This window comes from Macaca fascicularis, chromosome 15 (genome assembly GCF_037993035.2).
Source record: "Macaca fascicularis isolate 582-1 chromosome 15, T2T-MFA8v1.1".
NCBI classification, from domain to species: domain Eukaryota; kingdom Metazoa; phylum Chordata; class Mammalia; order Primates; family Cercopithecidae; genus Macaca; species Macaca fascicularis.
Genome location: NC_088389.1, coordinates 13568771 through 13590613, shown reverse-complemented (window position 1 = coordinate 13590613; position 21843 = coordinate 13568771). Strand labels below are relative to the sequence as shown.

At 54.1% G+C, this 21843-nt stretch overlaps 1 protein-coding gene across 6 annotated transcripts in view; it reads left to right on the top strand.

The window, feature by feature from the left end:
• Window positions 1–21843, top strand: part of HMCN2 (hemicentin 2) — a 178851-nt gene that overhangs the window by 39416 nt on the left and 117592 nt on the right. For all 6 annotated transcript variants that reach the window (XR_012424259.1, XR_012424260.1, XM_065529996.1 and 3 more), the window contains exons 10-19: window positions 243–364; window positions 1504–1776; window positions 2923–3064; window positions 3823–3950; window positions 4460–4573; window positions 6934–7083; window positions 15205–15405; window positions 16065–16160; window positions 16478–16605; window positions 17809–17953. Coding sequence is in view for 4 of the 6 variants with exons in the window: in XM_065529996.1 (XP_065386068.1) it covers window positions 243–364; window positions 1504–1776; window positions 2923–3064; window positions 3823–3950; window positions 4460–4573; window positions 6934–7083; window positions 15205–15405; window positions 16065–16160; window positions 16478–16605; window positions 17809–17953 (1499 nt within the window). In the remaining 2 variants the exon portion in view is untranslated. The remainder of the gene's footprint in view (window positions 1–242; window positions 365–1503; window positions 1777–2922; window positions 3065–3822; window positions 3951–4459; window positions 4574–6933; window positions 7084–15204; window positions 15406–16064; window positions 16161–16477; window positions 16606–17808; window positions 17954–21843) is intronic.

The window sequence follows — 21843 nt, the reverse complement described above, 5'->3', positions numbered from 1 at the left end:
GGCATCAGAGCAGGAAGGATGGGAGGCCAGGACTTGGAGAGAGTAAGGACCTGACTCCAAGTCACACAGCATGTCATGGACTGTCCATGTACTTGGCTGTGTATGCCTTCTTACCGTGTCTCACAGAGGAATTGGGGTCTGCCCTTGGGGCAGGATTCAGGGGACTGAAGTCCTGAGGGGCAGATGAGGCCAGGGAGGCCCTGACTGGTGATTGTGCATCTCCTACTGTTCCCTGTTCACAGGCAGTCAGGAAACAGCAGCTGGGAGATCCTGCGGGCCTCCAAGGCTGAGGAGGGCATGTACGAGTGCACAGCCATCAGCAGGGCTGGGATCGGGCGAGCAAAGGCCCAGATTGTCGTCACAGGTCTGTCCCTTGGGGCCCCTCCATGTACCCCTTCCTTACCCTCTTCCTGAGTTCTTCCGCCTAGGATTTCCTCCCGGTGAGTCTCCAGCCAGCTGCCGGGACTGTTCGTCATCCCGCGTCTGGCTACCCAGGCTGCCACCTGCCTGCTGCCCCTCCTTTGTGGCTGTCTCACGCAGGAACGGCCTGTGGGTCTCAGCTTGAGGAAGGCTGAGGACGCGGCTTGGGTCTTCCTGCCCTGCCCAGCTTTGATCCCAGCTCTGACTTCTTGAGGGTCGGCTTTCAGGGGCCGCCATCCATCTTGCAGTCGGGACAACCTTTGTGCCTCCAAGTCCTGGCCGGGATGGTGCCATCGAACTGGGGAGGTTGGAAACACCACAGACTGTCTCCAAATGAAATTGGTTTTATTTTAAAAATTACGAATGCAAGCTGCTTTGTAGAGGAAAAAAAAGGAACCCATAAGTGTGGAGAGATCAGCCACTCTACATAGACAGCCAGAAACTACACATGTTCCTTGTAGGGAGGCTGGAAAAATATAAACAACCAAAGAGAAGATCAAAATAACTTGTAATCCCTCCATTCTGCCATTTGATTTACTTCCTTTTCGGTTTTTTTCTATGTTCAGCAGTCTCTGATCTTGCCACTTCTTGTGGCTTTTTGCTATCCAGATAGCAGTTTGCTTAGTGCTTTCCTCCTTGGGGGCATATTTGGCTGCTATAAATAGCCTTGCTGTTGGTACAGAGAATCATTTTGAACACATTGCTCTCTTCCCCTGGCTGGAGATTTCCAAGGCTTTATTCCTCAGTGTGGCGTCTTCGACTCGGAGGCACGAAGATGGGCGCCCGGCTTGCTGCACGTTGCACTGGCTGTTATTTGGAGAGCAGGCGTGTATCGTGCAGCCCCTGGCGGGTGTATAATGGTGGTGGGAGAAATGACCTCCCACTGGGGTGATGCCTGATGGTGAGCAGATGCTGGTCACCCATGCTGCTGGCTGACATATCCTGAACGATCTGGTTCCGGCGGACCTGCACCTCAGGGTGGGGTTAGAGCAGGGTCCCAGGTCTAGGCAGCATCTGGGCTTACACGATGACCCCCTGCCTTGCCTCAGCTCCTCGGTTCCTCCTGTGCTTATGTCCCTGCAGATCCCCCGCCGCAGCTGGTCCCTGCTTCCAACGTGACCGTGTCCCCAGGAGAGACTGCCGTCCTATCCTGCCAGGTCCTAGGCGAGGCCCCCTACAACCTGACGTGGGTCCGGGACTGGCGAGTCCTGCCGGCCTCGACGGGCCGAGTCGCCCAGCTGGCTGACCTGTCCCTGGAGGTCAGGGGCATCATCCCCACAGATGGCGGGAGGTACCAGTGCATGGCCAGCAACGCCAATGGGGTCACAAGGGCATCCGTCTGGCTCCTGGTGCGAGGTGAGGCTCATTCTGCTGCTGCTGTTCCCTGGTTCAACACTCGACCTAGTGTTTACCCCAGAAGCCGTGACTCCCTCCCTCTGCTCAGACATTGTCTCTGGTAGGCAACAGCAGCCCTTTCAATGTTTTTCGAACTTTCAGGGAGAGAGAATTCTATAGCCTCCTAGTCAAAGTCTAATGACTCTCACTGCTGGAAAGTTCCTCCTAATATCTAACTTAAATTTCTACTGCTGTAGGCCAAGCCAATTTCACTGTGTCTTGTCCTTTTTTCTGTGCCATCGAGCCCCTCCATTGTTCCCCACTCCCCACTGCACCCTGCCCAATATGTAGGGCAGGGACTGAATACTGGAACCTTGTGGAAGCTCAGAAGTCAGATGTATTTGGCAGAGATCGGGCAGCACTGACTAGATGGGGGTGGAGGAGGCAGTGCCAAGAGCACCCATATGGGAGTTTTAAGATCCGGGTATGGCCTCAGGTCTACCGAAAATCTAGACAGAGCCTCCTCCCCAAGTGTAAAAACAAGGATGTTGAACAAGTGTTCTCTCTTGTGCCAGTGGCTTTTGAGTGGCTGCTGGAGTGTGTTGGGCAGGATTCTGAGGCTGTGTCTAGGCTCTGCAGGAAGGAGGGATCCACCAGCGGTGTCTGCCGCCAGTGTGGGAGGGCTGTGGTTGCTGTTTCTAGATGTGCGGGCCTGTGAGCTCTGTTTGAGTCTGACCAGCCTGTTGTTCGTAGTTTCCAAAAGGCCAGGTTAGAACCTAAGCTTGGGGCCAATAGTAGGGCAGGCCTTGGGGTCAACCTCAAGGTCACTGGAGACAGGAGCCATTCCCAGCCCGGGCAGCGGCCTGACATCTCCCTAAGGCTCCCCAGAGTGCTCAACCTGGAGTGGATGTTCCAGGAGCACAGGGCTCCAGGCTGGGATGGTTGGAAAATCAGCCTCCATGTGGCCTGGGGATGTGCTTGGCGGCCGCCTGGTCTACCCAGTTCCCAGAGAAGCCACCCCCGGGGGACTGAAGCCCTCTGGGGTCTTTGCTTTCTCTGTCTTGCCCATCTGTGACTGTGGGAGGGGAAGGGCCCGGGGCTGGGTGCCTGGGAAGGCACGGCTGCTCTGATGGGCTCATCCTCACCCATCCACTTTTTGGGTTATAGAGGCCCCACAGGTCAGCATCCACACCAGCTCCCAGCACTTCTCCCAGGGTGTGGAGGTGAAGGTCAGCTGCTCAGCCTCTGGGTACCCCACACCCCACATCTCCTGGAGCCGTGAGGGCCAAACCCTACAAGAGGACAGCAGGTGAGGGGCAGGACTCGCAGGGGACCTCTCTGGGCCTTGGCCTTCCTACCTGTAAATGAGGGAGTAGCATTTGCCTTCCTTGCTCCTGGGATCATTTGAGACTCGGGAGTGAGATCACTTTGGAAACATGATGCCACCGTGTGGGCTCAGTGCTCCGGGGCTCAGGCTGTGCGGACCTGCGCCCGAATCCTGCCCCCATCGTTCAGGCTGTGCGGGCCAGCGCCGGAGTCCCACCCCCACCATTCAGGATGCGCAGACCTGCGACCAAATCCCGCCCCCGAGTCCCGCCTCCACCATTCAGGCTGTGCGGACCTGTGCCGGAGTCCCGCCTCCACCATTCAGGCTCTGCAGAACTGTGTCCAAATCCCGCCCCCACCATTCAGGCTGTGCGGACCTGCGCTGGAGTCCCGCCCTCGAATCCCGCCCCCACCATTCAGGGTGTGCGGACCTGCACCGGAGTCCCGCCCCCACCATTCAGGCTCTGCAGAACTGTATCCGAATCCCGCCCCCACCATTCATGCTGTGCGGACCTGCGCCGCCCGAATCTTACTCCCACCATTCAGGCTGTGTGACCTTGGGCAAGTCGTCTTACCTCTCTGAGCCTTGTGAATAAAATGTACATAAAGTGCTTAGCACAGGCCTAGAGCAAGCCATCAGTACAGAATGGTCGTCTCGAGTGGCATTGTTAATTTGTTGTTAATGATGACTGTGAAGCAACCCCTTGTGTGACCCGATGTGTTTCTATGGCCTGATTCTAGAATCCACGTGGATGCACAGGGAACCTTGATTATTCAGGGGGTAGCCCCAGAAGATGCTGGGAATTACAGCTGCCAGGCGACTAATGAGGTTGGCACTGACCAGGAGACGGTCACCCTCTACTACACAGGTACCCGGGCCATGAGCATCACATCGCAGGAGAGGGGCCTCCTTCCCTCCCTCCCTCCCTGCCGTCCATCAGTATTTATGGAGCATTTATCTGTCACGTACCGTACTGGGGGCATAGCAGTGAACCATGGTCCCTGTCTGGGCGGAGCTTGTATTCTAAGGAGGAGGCACACACAGGCCAATGGGATGCTTCCTGATGCTGAAGGTGCTGTCAAGAACAGAGAGCCTACTGGAGGGACGTGTGCTGGGGGCAAGAGAGAAGCAGCTGCCACGCCCAGGACTCGGTCATGACCTCTCTGAGGCAGTGACCCTTGCCTTAGGGTCACTGTGGGAACAGGGTCGCAGGTGGAGGGACCAGGAGGGGGCATTGAACCTGGGGTGCTCCAGGGGCGGCAAGGAGGCTGGTATGGCAAGAGTTGGGATGAGGGAGAGGGCCCCCTGAAGCTGTGGAGGACTTTCTTTATGACTTTTGAGGTTTGGTTCCAAATTCTGCATCTCTTCCCCATGCAGACCCACCGTCGGTCTCTGCTGTAAATGCCGTGGTGCTGGTGGCCATTGGGGAGGAGGCTGTGCTGGTGTGTAAGGCGTCCGGGGTCCCCCCACCCCGAGTCATCTGGTATCGAGGTGTGTTGATGGGGAAGGGCCCTGAAGGAACAGCTTTCCAGAAAGTGGGGGGTTGGGGGGAGGTGGGGGGTGTTCTGAATGAGGAATCTGGGGAGAACTGGCAGGTTCCAGTCCCCCCGCCCCAACCCACAGCCAGTGTCAGAGCTGGTGGGTTTCAGCTCCCCGACCCTCACCCCCAGCCTGTGTTGACACAGCTGTTGTAGGTATTCAGAGCAGCACTGAGCCAGACCCAGATTTGAATTCTGGCTTCCCTGGGTGACCTTGGACAAGTGACTTGGCATCTCTGAGCCTCAGTTTCCTCATCTGGAAAATCAAAGATTGTGTGAGGATTAAATGAGTTCATATGTGCAAAGGTTTTTTTAATTTTATTTTATTTTTTGTTTTATTTATTGATTGATTTTTTTGAGACAGAGTCTCACACTGGCTGGTGTGCAGTGGTGCAATCTCGGCTCACTGCAGCCTCCATCTCCTGGGTTCAAGGGATTCTCGTGCCTCAGCCTCTGAAATAGCTGGAGTTACAGGGGTGTGCCACTAGGCCTGGCTAATTTTTGTATTTTTAGTAGAGATGGGGTTTTACCATGTTTGACAGGCTAGTCTGGAACTCCTGACCTCAGGTGATCCACTCGCCTTGGTTTCCCAAAGTGCTGAAATGACAGGCGTGAGCCACTGTGCCCGGCCATATGTGCAAAGGTTTTAGAACAAGCCTGGCACATGTGTTGTGCTTGGCATTCTTAGTGATAGTGCCGACGATGATGTGATTATCTGGAAATGACAGTAATAATGACAGGGTTGTCCTGAGGCCCTGAGGTCGTGGGCAGAGCATTTTCACGGTGCCCGCTGCCAGGCTGGAGTTTGACGGACAGGTGCTGGGGTTGCACTAGGTCTTTCTGGGAGCAGTACTCTGGGCTCCCTCTGAAAGGTCCACCGGGGTCAGCAATCCTGTCCCCTCCCACCTGGTCGTGCTCCATCCCTTGCAGCAGCTGCTTGGGACCTCGTCAGAGCCTCACCCTGACTCTGAGAAAGGCAGGGCAGGTGATATTAGCTCAGAACTGAGCTTTTTTTTTTTTAGGGTCACAAGCAAGTGGGCGGCACAGGCTTCTAGATTCCTTCTTCACTGCATATTCTGGCCAAGAGCCCTATCAACCCAGCCCTAGAGCCCCTCTTTAAAAGGTGACCTTACCATGAACTATTCTTCCATCTTCAGAAGGAAGGAGATTCTGACACGTGCTACGTGGATGTCCTGCTAGGTGGACTCTATTCTAGGTGAAGTCAGTCAGACCCAAAAAGACAAATACTCTCTGATTCCACTTACGTGAGTTACCTAGAGACGTCAAATTCATAGAGACGAAAATATGGAGTGGTGTTCGCCAGGGACTGGGGAGAGGAGAACACGGGGAGTTAGTGTCGAATAGGTATGGAGTTTCTATTTAGAGAGATGCAAACAGTTCTGTGGAGGCCAGTGATGGCCACGCAATGGTGTGAATGTACTGGAAGCTGCTGAGCTAAAAATGCACACCTAAAAATGGTTCAGATCATCAATTTTATGTTATGCATATTTTTCTACGATAAATAAAATAAAAATTAAATTAAATTTAAAAGGACGGTTAGAATCAGGGGTATCCATTAGGCCTCAGGGGTGATGGAAGTCAGGCAAGAAAAATGAGGGAGGGGCCAGACGCGGTGGCTCATGCCTGTAATCCCAGCACTTTGGGAGCACGAGATGGGCGGATCACCTGAGGTCAGGAATTTGAGAACAGCCTGGCCAACATGGTGAAACCCTGTCTCTACCAAAAATATAAAAAATTAGGTGAGTGTGGTGGTGTGTGCCAATAATCCCAGCTACTCGGGAGACTGAAGTAGGATAATTGCTTGAATCCAGGAGGTGGAAGTTGCAGTGAGCCGAGATCATGCCACAGCACTCCAGCCTAGGCAACAGAGGAAGACTGTCTCAAAAAAAAAAAAAAAAAAAAAAAAAGAAAAGAAAAGAAAGAAAAAGAAAAATGAGGGAGGGCTCAGGGTTCCCCAGGCCCCTCCCAGAACTGACCCAGATCTCAGCCTGGACCTGGGGTGGAGGAGTGGATACCAGCGGGGAGGTCCAGACATGGAGTTCTTGGGTGATGAGCCTGTCATGCAGGGCCTGGCTTAGCTCCAACCCTGTTCAACAGAGAGAAGGCCCAAGCCCCCTGCATGACTGGACCCAGGGGTCCAGACCTTGGGGCTTAAACCTGCCTCCACCCACTGTCCCCCAGGCCCCAACCTTGTGGAGCTGCAGGAGCCCAGAGTCAGGCTGGAGCAACCTCCCACCCTGGTCTCCATGGTAACAGGGACACCGGCCTGATGCTTTATCCCCTTTGGTCCAGGGGGTCGTGAAATGATCCTGGCCCCTGAGGGCTCCAGCTCTGGGAAGCTGCGGATCCCAGTGGCTCAGGAGAGAGATGCTGGCATCTACACCTGCCGGGCTGTCAATGAGTTAGGTGACGCCTCTGCAGAAATCCAGCTGGCGGTTGGACGTGAGTGTACACTTTGTCTCCCCCTCCCCTGCCCATTCCCCTTTCCCAGCCTTCTGCCTGCTTCTGAGTAGGGAGGGGAAGCTCTCCCACACCAGTGGCCAGTGTGGATGGCATCATGTGGATCCTGAGCATGTGGGGACAGGGGAAGTCCAGGGGAGGTGGTGCATGTATCAGCTCTTGCTGGGTAACACATAGCCCCCAAATTGTGTGGCTTAAACAGTAAGTATGTATTTCATAGTCTGAGGATCAAGAATCTGAAAGTGGCTTGCTGGGTGATTCTGGCTCAAGGTCCATCCTGAGATTGAAATCAATTTCTTGGCTAGGGCCGCAGTCATCTCAAGGTTTGCCTGGGCCTAGGGGATCCATTCCAGGCTCACTGATGGGGCTGTTGGCAGGAGGCTCCCAGAGAAAGAGAGAGAGAGAGAATCTCAGAGGGAAGCCACCGTCTTGGAAGTAACAAGCCATTGCTTCTGCCCTATTCTATTGGTCCCACAGAGCAACCCTGGTGCAGTGTGTGTGGGAGGGGCTACCCACGGGTGTGAAGACCAGGAGGCAGGGATCACTGGGACCAGCTTGGAGGCCCACCGCAGACGGTTTGGTTCAGCTCGGGATGAGACCTGAATTTGAGTCTCGTCTCTGTCCCCACCTATGTGCCTTGGTCATGTCATGGAGCCTCAGTTTCCCTCAGTTTCCCATCTGTAAAGTGAGGCTGACTGCACTACTCCCTTCTGTGGGTTGCTGTGAGGATTCAGTGAGGATCTGTTAGCACAGGGTTGGGCCCATAGTGATTGCTTAGTAAATCGGGGGAGAGGGGTGATCATCCACTTGTTTTCAGATGTGGAGTCCAAATTCCTTGGTGACCAGTGCATGGTCTCAGCTGTGACTTCCGGGATGTCTCCATTCCAGGTCGGAGTTCCTGGCACTGGGACTTGCTCAGAAGCTGTGGGTACAGCTCCTTGGCACACAGAGCTGGGACAGATCAGGCTCTAAGTGTTTGCTGAAGCCATGGTGAGAGAGGCGGGTGCTGGAGTTCTAGGGAAGCGCAGAGAATCGAGAATGTGCTGGTCTGGGCTGAATGGGCCAGGCTGGGCCAGGGCTGGGTGGGGCAGCTGAGGAGCTCCCAAGACGGGCCAGGCTGTGGCTGGAGTAAGCATGGGTAGGAGGGTCTGACCTGGGGGGGTTGTTCTGTCTCAGGGTTGAGATCCTCTCAGGCTTGGGGTGCTCTTAGCCTTCGTTCGCTTGTTCTGTCTTTCATTCCTCCAGCACAGGGTCACCAGGTGCTTGTGTGCCAGGCCCTGTGCTGGGGACACAGGGCGGGTGAGACACAGCACCAGCCTTTGTGTTGCTCATGAGCTCAGGCAGAGAGAACAGAGGACAGGCAATGAGCACGCACAGGGCTCCGAGTGGCTGGAAGTTGCATCCTCAGGGGCTGTGGGTGCCCAGAGAAGGCTAATCCCAGGAAGACTTCTTGGAGGAGGCGATGTCTAAACTGAAACCAGAAGTACCCAGAAAGATGACGAGCTGGGAACAGTGTTCCAGGCAAAGGGAACAGCATGTGCAGCCCTCCCCACGGCAAGAGAAGTGAGGCAGAGAGAGGGTGGGGAGGGGCGGCAGGACGGCTGCCACCTGATACCAGTCACTCCCCACCTGGGGAGCTGCAGAGGAGTTTGGGCTGTGCCCTGAGGGGGTTGGTGAGAGGTTTCCAGGAGGAGGGCAGTGTACTCAGACTTTTCCACTGTGGCTGGGTTCTCAGGTAGGCTAGGCTGGGCCATGGGCTCAGGAGCCTGATAAGGACAGCCACAGAAACACGAGCTGGCACTTCTGGGGTGTTTGCCAGGTGTTGGCACTAGCCCAGAGCACATTTTGTTGCTGGCTCGTGTAACCCTCACAACAACCCTTGGAGACAGAGCTCTCATCATCCCCTTTACAGATGGGGAAAACAAGGCACAGAGAGGTTGCATGCCTTCACCAAGATCACACAGCTGGTGAGTGGCAGAGGTGGGATCTGAACCAAGGGTCTTGCGCTTTCAGCCCTTGGCCTTGAGTCTGATGCTCACCAGCAGAGTGGGCCTGGGTGCTGCTTCCCCTCTCCAAGGCTCGGGCTCCTCATTGCCAAAATGAGATGTGTGAGCAAGAGAGAAGGAAGGCCTGTGGCACGTGAGCTGTGATCCAGCTGCTGACACTGGTATTAGAGGTTCTGGGTGAGCAGATAAGGGTGCTCCAGGGAGGGCGCACCTAGTGTTGTGATGGGCTTTGTCATCTTTTGCTCAGCATCTGACTTATTTGAAGCAGAGCCATATTTCTTTTTCTTTTTCTTTCTTTCTTTCTTTTTTTTTTTTTTTTTTTTTTTTTTTTTTTTTTTTTTTGAGACGGAGTCTCGCTCTGTCGCCTGGGCTGGAGTGCGGTGCAGTGGCGCAATCTCGGCTCACTGCAACCTCTACCTCCTAGGTTCAAGCAATTCTCCCACCTTAGCCTCCTGAGTAACTGGGATTAGAGGCATGCACCACCATGCCCAGATAATTTTTGTATTTTTAGTAGAGACAGGGTTTCACCATGTTGTTCGGACTGGTCTCAAACTCCTGACCTCAGGTGATCTACCCACCTTGGCCTCCCAAAGTGCTGGGATTATAGAGATGAGCCACTGTGCCTGGCCCAGAGTCGTATTTCTTTGGGATCCAGGCTGAGCGCCTGCCTAGACCTGTTCCTTCGCCTGTCGGCTGTTGACCTTGGAGCCATGTCCCTGTGGCAGAGTTTCTGGGCTAACTAGGTCAGGGAAAGGATGGACAATGGCCCAGCACCTGTGGGTCTGGGGTGAGCTGGTCTGGCAGCAGTGGTGGGAAATGAAATTTCCTGCCTATCTGGGTGGCAGCTGTGGTCCACCCTTCCTGGCCAAGCTGGCAGAGGTCAGGAACGGGTGTGTACTGTGCCCGCTTCCTGCTGTTGAGCTGAGAGCTGGCTTCCTGGTAGTGTCTGGGGCATAGGAAGGGAGGCACTCTACTCCTCTGTGCCAGGAGGACCAGCCTGCGAGGCACTGGTGGATTATCTTCCGAGCCTGGCATCTGCCAATCAGGAGTCCTAGGCTCCATGCCCAGGTCCGCTGGTATTTGCCTGCATTATTTACCTCTTGGAGCCTCACTTTCCTCGTCTGTGAAACGGGGAGGGTGGTAGCAGAGCTGTGCTCACAGGGCCGTTGAGAGGCTTCCTGAGAATGTGCTTCGCTCAGGGCTTGTATGGAATAAATAATCAATGCATGTGAGCACCCTCCCCCCAAAACCTGTGTCCAGGCTGGGTGAGCTGACCAGCACTTGGTGAGGCGGGATGACTCGTCACATGGCTGGTTGCCTGACTGTGTGTGGCACCCCCTCCTGAGTTCAGTGCCCTGAGCTGTGGTCTGTGCTTTACTTGATTCCTCTCTAAATGAATGTGTGTGTCCTCTTTTTTTTTTTTGAGATGGCGTCTTATTCTGTCACCCAGACCGTAGTGCAGTGGTGCGATCTTGGCTCACTGTAACCTCCGCCTCCCGGGTGCAAGTGATCCTCTTGCCTCAGCCTCCCGAGTAGCTGGGATTACAGGCACGCACCACCAGGCCTGGCTAATTTTTGTGTTTTTTTGTAGAGATGGGGTTTCTCCATGTTGGCCAGGCTGGTCTCGAACTCCTGACCTCAGATGATCCACCCACCTCGGGCTCCCAAAGTGCTGGGATTACAGGCGTGAGCCAGTGCGCCCGGACTAAATGGATATGCCTCCTCTTTCTGTCCTCTCATTTCAGTTCCTGCTTCTTAGTCCCATCCTGGAAGCTCCTGGTTGCTGGGGGCTGAGCTGGGGAACAAGGAGATGTGCTGTTTTAGACACTAAAGACTCTCTGGCCAGCCTTGGGGGAGGGGAGTTGGGGAGAAATGGGCCGGGCTCTGTGATGAGGGGGCCATGGCGAGGTGACTTCTCCATCAGGCACAGCAGGTACTGGCAGAAGGCCCTGCACTTGTAGGGGTCCAGGATGCTTTTCTAATTTTGATTTCTTTTAAAATCAGAGGAAAAAAATGACCAATAGTGAACAGATAAGACAAATCCAGCCTGCATCATTCATGTCTTTGTGCCAGTGCAGTTATGAAATATAATTTTCCATGTTTCTTTAGGGAGGAGGAGGAGTAAAGGTATCTCGTGGCCGTGACCAGCAGAGCTGCCACCCTAGGTCCAGTCACAGGATTCCCTCTGTGGGAAAAGCGTTCCCCGAGTCCTCAGGAAAGGGGGCTGTGGAGGCCCCTCCCCAGGGTCCACTTTGCCCATCTGCACAGTCTTCAGGCCTGAGACTCCTCCCTCCTCCTGGCAAACTGAGTCACAGGGGACTCTTCTGGGGCTGCCTGCACTCCCCCAGGCCTGCCCCCGTGCTCTGAGCCACAGCCCTGGGTGGGGGGCAGAGGCTAGGGGTGCGGGCTCTCAAGGCAGTGATAAGGAGTACTACAGCTCTAAGGTACTGGGACCAAAGTGAAAATAGAGTTACCGCCTTCCAGATGGGTAAACTGAGGCCCAGAGTGAAGCTAGGGCTCATTCCCGCATGCCCAGTGAGGCAGAGGCAGAGTGGGGGCCTTCAGGCCAGTGTCCCTTTCGCTGGGGGAGTAGCAGGGGCAGGGGAGTCACCACCTCTGTCATCTGACTTCACCAGGGCCTTTCCCCTGGAAAATCCCCGGGAGGGGACTGTGGCCTGACCAGCTTGGTCTGTGCTCTCACCCTCAGCAGCTCTGAGAGCGCCTCCTGCAGTTGCTCAGCAGCTTCACCTGCAAGTAGGAAGTTAGTTACCCCTTCCCTTTGAACCTGTCCTAGACGAGCTCCTTCCTTCCTCCCTCTCTCCCTCCCTCCCTCCTTCCTTCCCTCCCTCCCTCCCTCCTTCTCTCCCTCCCTCCCTTCCTTCCTTCTGCCCTAGATAAGCTCCTTCCTTCCTTCCTTCCTTCCTTCCTTCCTTCCTTCCTTCCTTCCTTCCTTCCTTCCTTCCTTCCTTCCTTCCTTCCTTCCTTCCTTTCCTTCCATCTATCCATCACCTGTCTCTGGGTGCTTATAGCTCCTACCCCAGAAAACTGACCATGGCCAAGGCAGAAAGGGTCATTCCTGGCGAGCCACGGTGGCCATGGAGCCAGCTCGCTGTTCTCCCTGGGTCACGCAGAGGGTCACCTGGGAGTCTGTGTGAGGAAGGGACTGGGAGCCAGAAAGCAGAGATTAGGCCCTGGGCAGAGCACTGGACTGGGAGTCCAGCCTCTCCCCTGACCTCAGCAGGACTCAGGGCCTCAGCCTCCCCCATGTACAATGAAGGGCAGACCAGAGGACCTTCAACTCTGGCATATGAGGGTCCTGGGCTCCTGCCTTATTTGGGAGGCTCCAGGTTAGCAGGGGGAGGGATGGCTACCCAGACCCATGGAGTCACAGTTGTCTGCGTGGGTCCAGGACACAGCAGTGAGCCCGGGATTTGGCTGCTTTGGAATCCACTCTTGCAAGAAGATGGAGGGGGTGAGCGCAGCTCTGGCTGGGGCAGCCACCAGGTGCTGGAGGGGATGCAGGGGTGGGGCGGTTGAGAGTCTGAGCTTTAGCATTGGACAGACCAGGGCTCTGATATTAGCCCTGCCACTGGCTTCAAGCTGTGACCTTGGGCAGGTTCCTTCATCTCTCCAACCTTTAGTTTCCTCATCTGTGAGGTGGGGATTGTGATGGTATCCATTATGAGTTCATCGAGCCATGACTGAAATCGTGGTTACAGTAAGTGCTGGTCTTCATGCCTGTTACTTAGGGATGCCAGATTGTACCCTTTACACTTGAGCCTCGAGGCTGCAGTGGGCTATGATTGTACCACTGTGTTCCAGTCTAGATGATGGAGCGAGACCCCGCCATGTCTCTCTCTCTCTTTGTCTTTTTTTTGGAGACAGAGTCTTGCTCCGTCACTCAGGCTGGAGTGCAGTGGCGCTATCTCGGCTCCCTCCAACCTCCGCCTGCTGGGTTCAAGCGATTCTCCTGCTTCAACCTCCTGGGTAGCTGGGATTACAGGTGCCCAACACCGTGCCTGGCTAATTAATGTATTTTTTTTTTAGTAGAGACGGGGTTTCCTCCTGTTGAACCCGGGAGGCAGAGGTCGCAGGGAGCCGAGATTGCGCTACTGCACTCCAGCCCGGGCGACAGAACGAGACTCTGTCTCAAAACAAACAAAAACAAACAAACTAGAGTCAGGAGACAAAGCAGGGCTGTTCGGGGCTGAGGAGGGCAGGGAATTGAAAGTGGTCTGGGAGGAGAGGGATCAGAGGGATGCTTGGAGCAGGAGCTGGGGCTGGGTTCTGCGGTTGGGCTGGGTGCAGCTGGGGAAGGTAGGCTGTTGCGGTGGTCTGCTCGGGGTAGGTGAGGTGTGGCAAAGCTGTGCCCCTGGCGGCCAGGGCTCTGCCGGAACAGTGGCCTTGTCTAGGGCGGGTCCAAGCAAAGGCTTTCTGGGATTCTGGGATTCTGAGCTTCGGCGGCTGCCAGACCCCAATGAGAAAGGGTGGTGTCTGAGGTTGGGTCCAAGGCTGTCTTCCTCCTCACAGTAATTTTCCAAGTTGTGTTTATATCTCCTTGGAACTTCTCTAATCCCTGAGGCCAGGAGGGAAATTTGCTGTCATGATTTGGATGGATGAAGGGTATTTCTGGAGACAGATGGAAAGAACAAGGAGGTAGAGGCTTTTCCGGGGTGCCAGACTCAAAGGGTTAAAAAAAAAAAAAAGGCCAGGGACCTCCCTGCTGCAGGGGCCTGGGACAAGGACCTGAGGACAGTGCCCAGAGGCTGCCGAGGGAAGGACCTGGACCCACTTGGCTTGGACCTGCTCCTGGCCTGCTGAAGGAGAGACAGATCTTGAGTTTCTGTTTTGGGAAATAACTTCTTTTTTTTTTTTCTTCTCCTGATTATAAAAGTCAAATGATGCTTAGGAAAAAAAAAAAAAAGATGTGGAAGAAACACTGCAAGCTATTAATAGTGGTTACCTTAGGGAAGGGCGTGGGATTTGGGGTGTGTGGAGCAAGAATAAGGAGAATTTCTGCCCTTTGTGTATTATTAGCATGTCTTATACCTCCTGGTTTCCAGGACAGTTCTTGTTTAGCCAGTTGTCCTGGGGTCACTGTTAGTGCAGCCCCTTTTCACTCTCGAGTGGCCAGTTCAGACCCTCATGTATAAGGTCACGTCATTTAAAACAAGCAAGTTTTAATTCTGCATGCTCTTTACAAACTAGTTCAGCCAACAGGGCAAGCTCTAGAGAAGAGGGCGAAGAAGACCTGTAATCCCCCACGACGCTGGCTGTTTGGGGTGGCGGCCACAGAAGGGGCTGTGGAAATGGCAGCTGAGTCCTGCCAGGGCCCCCAGGCCATGCTCCCCTCCGCAGAAGTGGGCCTGGCTTAGGCCAGGCGGTTAAGCATCAGAGGGGAGCTCAGGACACCTCCCAGAGGAAGCCCCTCTGGCCCAGGAAGAGGCGAGGGGTAGAGGAGGGTAGGCAGGGGTAGAAGTGAAGGCTCACCTTCAGCTCCTGTGTCAGCAGGTCACAGTCAGACTCAGAAACACACCTTGCAGCCCCTTGGAGGGGCTTCCCGGGAGGTGTCACAGTCAGGACTGGGCCTGTTGCTCTCCTTAGCCTCTGGGGTAAAGCCAGACCCCTGAGACCCCACGCACCATCCCACGAGTCACTCCCTCTGCCTCATCCCAAGAGCTCTCCAGGGCTGGAGAACTTCGTCACACTTCGGCTGGGTGGCTCTGGCCAAGTCATTCCGCTACTCTGACCCTGGTCATAATCAAGACCATGAAACCCACTACCCACCTGGCTGATTGACAGCCCACTTTAAGGGGCTGTTGTGTGGATAATCTGTACTAAGTGCTTAGCACAGTTCTTGCCATATGCTGTCACACACGTGTATACTGCTATGGTTACCATAATTACTACTGCACCTACCCCACCACCCACTGTTTACTACACTGAGCTCAGGTTGACCCTGGAGCCCTGGACAGGAGCCGGCCCCTAGGTTCACAGGGGCAATAGTACAGGGGGAGGAGAGGGAGGCAGTTCCTTAGGGACCTGCCACTGAGCAGGTCCAGCCTCCGGGCGTGGTTGACTGGTCACCTCCCTGCAGATGCGCCCCAGCTGACGGAGCTGCCCCGGGATGTCACTGTGGAACTGGGAAGGAGTGCCCTCTTGGCATGCCGGGCCACAGGCCGCCCGCCCCCGATGGTCACCTGGCGCCGTGGAGACGGCCAGCCTCTGGGACTCAGGCTGGGGGCCGGGCGAGGCAGCAAGTCTCGGCAGCCAGATTCGGGAGTGCTGTTCTTTGAAAGTAAGAGATTGGGGCTGGTGGGGGGTGGGCAGGGAGACAGGAGGGCCTCTGACACCCCAAACCCCCAGGCCGGTGGCCGAGAACAGGGCCCTGACCCCCAGCACTGACCATAGAGCAGAGGCTGATACGCCGTCACACTTCGGCTGGGTGGCTCTGGCCAAGTCATTCCGCTATGCTGACCCTGGTTATAATCACGACCATGAAACCCACTACCCACCTGGCTGATTGACAGCCCACTTTAAGGGGCTGTTGTGTGGATAATCTGTACTAAGTGCTTAGCACAGTTCTTGCCACATACTGTCACACACGTGTACACTGCTATGGTTACCATAATTACTACTGCACCTACCCCACCACCCACTGTTTACTACACGCCAGGCCCGAGAGCAGGCACTGTGTCAACCCCTCCCAATCACACCACAAGATACAGGCCAATTACCCCCATTCCACAGATGAGCAAACTGAGGCTTTCTCACCCTTCCAAGGTCTAGCCGTGTCCCTCACCCCTTCCCTCTCTGCCATCCCAGCCTTCCCTCCTGAACCTCTGTAAGGCCAGGCCATGCCCAGGGGCTGTCTCTGCACCTGGGGAACTAGAGCCCTTGGGGGTTGCAGCTGTGGTGTGCCTTGGCAGTCACACCTGCCTCTCTCGTGCCCCTCAGATGTGGCCCCAGAAGACCAGGCCTTGTATGTCTGTGAAGCTCGAAACGTCTTTGGGAAGGTCCAAGCCGAGGCCCAGCTCATCGTCACTGGTCACGGTTCGCTGGTGGATCTGAGGGCCCTGGGAGGTGGGGGGCAGGTGCTCCCTGGGGGCACAGCAAGGCTGTGGGCGCCTCCAGGGAGCCTCTCCTGGCCCATCCGTTGGAACAAATGAATCCACAGCCAAATTCTCCAAGAGCAGCACCTGTGCCCCTGCATGGTGGGCAATGTCCTGGGGGTCCTGTGACCCTTTAGGATCCCCAATTCTGATGCATCTCCCAGTTTCCTGGGGAGGGAGAGGGGAGCAGGAGCCTCTGTCTACCAGACAACCACCCAGGGCACCTATTGTGGCTGACACCGGCTCCTCTCCCCACAGCCCCGCCACAGATTGCCAGCAGCGCCCCCACTGTCCGGGTCCTGGAGGGGCAACCTGTGTCCCTGCCCTGCATCGTCCTGGCTGGGCGGCCCCTCCCGGAAAGGCACTGGCTCAAGGATGGCCGGCCTGTGAGTGCTGGGCTCCTCTGGGTGCGGTGGGCCGTGGCACCTGGGGAAGGAGGGGGCTGTCACAGCCACGCCTCGGTCTCTGCTTGGCTGTTTCCCCTCCTGGGAGTGTCCTCTTCCTTCTGCCCTCTTTTTGGCCCCATTTCAGAACCTTCTCTGATAATGCACTGATGGTGTTTGCTGCCCTCTAAAGTCCTGCCGGCTGTCAGATGGGTCATGGCTGCTGGACCTCTGGGAACTCTGCAGGGGAATCGTGTGCCTCGGGAGTGCTGTGGGCCAGGGAGCAGGGATTTAGTGGAGGCCCAGTCTCAGTGCAGTGGTCTCCCCGCTTCTTATGATTCCAGAGCAGGGATGTGACCTGTGCAGTTTACTTTCTGCTCCAAATACCAGTGCGTGCTGAACGCACAGTGGTTGCCTTATCAATCAGTTCACGTCCATTTGATTTTCTTGGTGTTCTTCTGTTTGCCCTCTTCTTTTTTTCTTTCTTTCTTTTTTTTTTTTGAGATGGAGTCTCGCTCTGTTGCCCAGGCTGGAGTGCAGTGGCCGGATCTCAGCTCACTGCAAACTCCGCCTCCCGGGTTTACATCATTCTCCTGCCTCAGCCTCCCGAGTAGCTGGGACTACAGGCGCCCGCCACCTCGCCCGGCTAGTTTTTTGTATTTTTTAGTAGAGACAGGGTTTCACCGTGTTAGCCAGGATGGTCTCGATCTCCTGACCTCGTGGTCTGCCCGTTTCAGCCTCCCAAAGTGCTGGGATTACAGGCTTGAGCCACGGCACCCTGCCTGCCCTCTTCTATTGACTCTTTCATTACCTCTTCCCTTTCCTCAATTCTTCTGCCTGGTCTCAGACACACTGGGTCCCTGTGCCCTGCAGGCTACAAAGAGGTGCCCTCCCAACTCTGCATTCCCAGGAGAGACTCTCGTGGGCCCAGCTTGGGTCAGGCCCACCCTGGTCCAGTTGGCCGAGGGAGAGGTGGGGTCAGGGTATGCAGGGGTCAGGCCCACCCAGCCCTGCAGGGTCTCTGGAGGGCTTGACTGGGCACTCGGCAGGGACTCACAGAGCTCCTCAGCCTTCTCTGAGCCCCCGGACTCTCAGTCCTGGCTGCTCCCTGCTGGCTTGATGGGCAGCGTAGTTTCCCGAGGGTTCTCTCTCAGCTGCCTCTGAGTGAGACCCAAGGCTAAGCTGGTGCTTCCTCACCCCTACCAGCTCCCATCTGGTAACCGGCATTCCATCCGAGCGGATGGCAGCCTCCACCTTGACCGAGCGTTGCAGGAGCACGCGGGGAGGTACCGGTGTGTGGCCACCAACACGGCCGGCTCTCGGCATCGGGACGTGGAGCTGGTGGTCCAGGGTGAGTCCTGGGGCCCCCGAGGTGGTGGTCATGGGGCAGGGAACATGATGGGGTGGGGGAATGTGCAGAGGCAACTTGATCTTGAATGCATTTGCTTTAAAAAATCGCGCAAATGATACATATTCTCTGTGGGAAAATTAGGGATTTGACAAGTTAAAAAAATACTCTCATAATACCAGTAGCTAAGAATAACAAGATTTTGCATTTGGGCATGTATCTTTTCATACTCTATACACACACACTCTCTATATATATCACACACATCTATATGTAGTATATATATACACTATGTATACATAGAATATATATTATTTATACATGATTCATGCAGATTCTTTGTATGTTCTTATAAATTACATAAAAATTATCTATCATCTATTTATCTACCTATCTATCATTTATCCATCTAATCTATCCACCTGTTTACAAACCTAGTTAAAAACCAAATAGGATCACACGCTGTCATTGTCTTGGCCCCTGAGTATTTCCGTGACAGGATGTTATGGCTGTTCTGTTTTCTGTCAATTAAGATTCAGAAGCATCAGTTTAATAAGGGGATGACCAAGCCCCCTGATTATCTAATTATCTGATTATCTCTACCTCCCCAACACCACCACGTCCCCCACAACCCGGGAATGAACAACCTCATACCTACGCATTGTACATGACCTCGTACCTACGTGACCAATTCTTTCCTTAGGATAAACCCATTAATGTGGATTAAGTTTTGTATCACAGAGATGATACGTTTTTGGAATTTTTAGTGTTTTGCCCAGCTGCTCTCCTGCCCACAGCACTGGGTTCTTCTGTTCACCCAACCGGGAACCACTGTGCTTTTTAATGTAAGATGAGACATTTCAAACTAAATGTGGTTATGTTTTGTGATTTACCAAGTATGTTAATTTCGTCTTCTTTCTTGTTGGTTGCATAAAGCCCCCAAGGGACTAGTGGGAAGAACGCTCGTTCCCCATTTTGTAGGGGAGTGCAAAGTCAGAAGGGCTGGGTTGAGTACTCAGGTGTAGTTCTAGGTGTCATCCCCTCATAATTCCAGATCCAAATCGCCATCCAAGGTTGAGTGTGTACCACATGCCAGGCATCTGTTAGTTTCTATATATGATTCCACTCAGTTTCACCCCCTAACTTCCCACTGTGCCCTCACAGCGGCTTCTGCAGGGCTGATGCGGACAGGCTCAGTCTCTCTTGGCTTAGTTCATCTCCATTCAGCAAATATTTCTGGGCCTCTGCTGTCTTTGGCCACCTGGGAGTCCAGAAGGCCGTTTTCCTCCCTAAAGGAGCTCCAAGTGCTAGCGTCAGAGCCCCTGGCTTCCGGATTCCTCTCCTGGCTTCTCCATGCCTAGTTGCCCCTCCCTCGCTCCCCTTAGAGACCCCCGTTTTCAAGCCTGCCAATCTGAGTGGTACCCAGGGTGGGCGTGATACCTGTTTTTAAGCTCACTGTGTTCCGCAAACACTGCTCATCTATCCGTTCCAGAAGGGACGACCAGGGAATTGGGGTTAAATTAGCTTTTGTGCTGATCAGGGCATATGGGTACCAAAAGATTAAGTGGCTTATCCAGAACCTCAGAGCAATGAATCAGCGCAGCTGATTCTCAAGCACATGCTACCTTCTGTGTGGGGAAGGCAAAAAAAACTGACGATGGCAGGCAGTGGTGGCTCAGGTATTGTGCCAGTTTTACTCTCCCGTTGAAAGCTTTTTATTATTATTATTTTTATTTATTTATTTATTTCTGAGATGGAGTCACTCTGTTGCCCAGGCTGGAGTGCAGTGGCACGATCTCGGCTCACTGTCACCTCCGCCTCCCGGGTTCAAGCGATTCTCCTGCCTCAGCCTCCCGAGTAGCTGGGATTGCAGGCATGCGCCACCACGCCCAGCTCTTTTTTGTATTTTTAGCAGAGATGAGTTTCACCACGTTGGCCAGGATGGTCTCAAACTCCTGACCTCAGGTGATCTGCCCACCTCGGCCTCCCAAAGTGCTGGGATTATAGGTGTGAGCCACCGTGCCTGGCCTGAAAGCTTTGAAAATTGTCAAATATACATAACATATATCATTTTGACGATGTTTAGGTGTGCGGTGGTGTTAGTACATTCACACTGTTGCAGGACTATCACCGCTATCCATCTCCAGGACTTTCTCACCATCCTGAACGGAACCTCTGTCCTCATTAAACATTAGCTCCCCATTCCCGGCTCCCCTCAGCCCCCTAGGAGTTACCCTTCTACCTCCTATCTCTATGAACTTGCATATCTAGGGACTTCATATAAGTGGAATCTTACAGTATGTGTCCTCCCGTGTCTGTGATTTCAGTTAGCATGTTTTTAAGGTTCATCTATGGTGTAGCATGTGTCAGAATTTTATTCCTTTTAAAAAAATAGCCTGGGCCAGGCGCGGTGGCTCAAGCCTGTAATCCCAGCACTTTGGGAGGCCGAGACGGGCGGATCACGAGGTCAGGAGATCGAGTCGAGACCATCCTGGCTAACACGGTGAAACCCCGTCTCTACTAAAATACAAAAAAAAAAATTAGCTGGGCGAGGTGGTGGGCGCCTGTACTCCCAGCTACTTGGGAGGCTGAGGCAGGAGAATGGCATGAACCCGGGGGGCGGGGCTTGCAGTGAGCTGAGATCTGGCCACTGCACTCCAGCCTGGGCGACAGAGCCAGACTCCGTCTCAAAAAAAAAAAAAAAAAAAAAAAAAGCCTGGACTTTTAAGAGGAGTTTAAGTTTATAGAAAAATTGAGCAGAAGGTACAGAGATTTCTCACATACCTCTGGCTCCCGCCATGCGCAGCCGTCTTCACTGTCAGCATCCCCCAGAGTGGCCCGTTGTTACCACTGAAGACATGTCATAATCGCTCCAAATCCCAGAGTTTACACTGGGGTTCCCTCTTGGTGGTGTTTATTTATTTTATTATTTATTTATTTATTTTTGAGATGGGTTCCCTCTTGGTGTTTTTTTTTTTTATTTTTTATTTATTTATTTTGAGATGGAGTCTCACTATATGGCCCAGGCTGGAGTGCAGTGGTGCAATCCCAGCTCACTGCAACCTCCACCTCGCAGGTTCAACTAATCCTCCTGCCTCAGCCTCCCAAGTAGCTGGGACTACAGGCGCCCACCACCACACCCAACTAATTTTTGTATTTTTAGTAGAGATGGGGTTTCACCCTCTTGGCCAGGGTAGTCTCGAACTCCTGACCTCAGGTGATCCACCCACCTTGGCCTCCCAAAGTGCTGGGATTACAGGCGTGAGCCACCGCACCTGGCCCTTGGTGTCGTTTATTTTGTGGGTTTGGACAAATACATAGTGACACGGACCCATCACTGCAGTATCACCCGGAGTAGCTTCACTGCCCTGAAAATCCTCTGGGCTCTGCCTCTTCCTCCCTCCCTCCCCCAACCCTGGCAACCACTGATCTAGTTTTGTCTTTTTTTTTTTTCTTTTTCTTCTTTTTTTTTTTTCTTTTTCTTCTTTTTTTTTTTTTTGGAGACAAGAGTCTCACTCTGTCTCCCAGGCTGAAGTACAGTTGTGCAATCTCGGCTCACTGCAACCTCCGCCTTCCGGTTCAAGCAGTTCTCCTGCCTCAGCCTCCCGAGTAGCTGGGATTACGAGCATGCACCACCACGCCCAGCTAATTTTTGCATTTTTTTTTTTTTTTTTTTGAGACGGAGTCTCACGCTGTTGCACAGGCTGGAGTGCAGTGGCGCGATCTCGGCTCACTGCAAGCTCCGCCTCCCGGGTTCCCGCCATTCTCCTGCCTCAGCCTCCTGAGTAGCTGGGACTACAGGCGCCCGCCACCGCGCCTGGCTAATTTTTTGTATTTTTAGTAGAGACGGGGTTTCACTGTGGTCTCGACCTCCTGACCTTGTGATCTGCCCG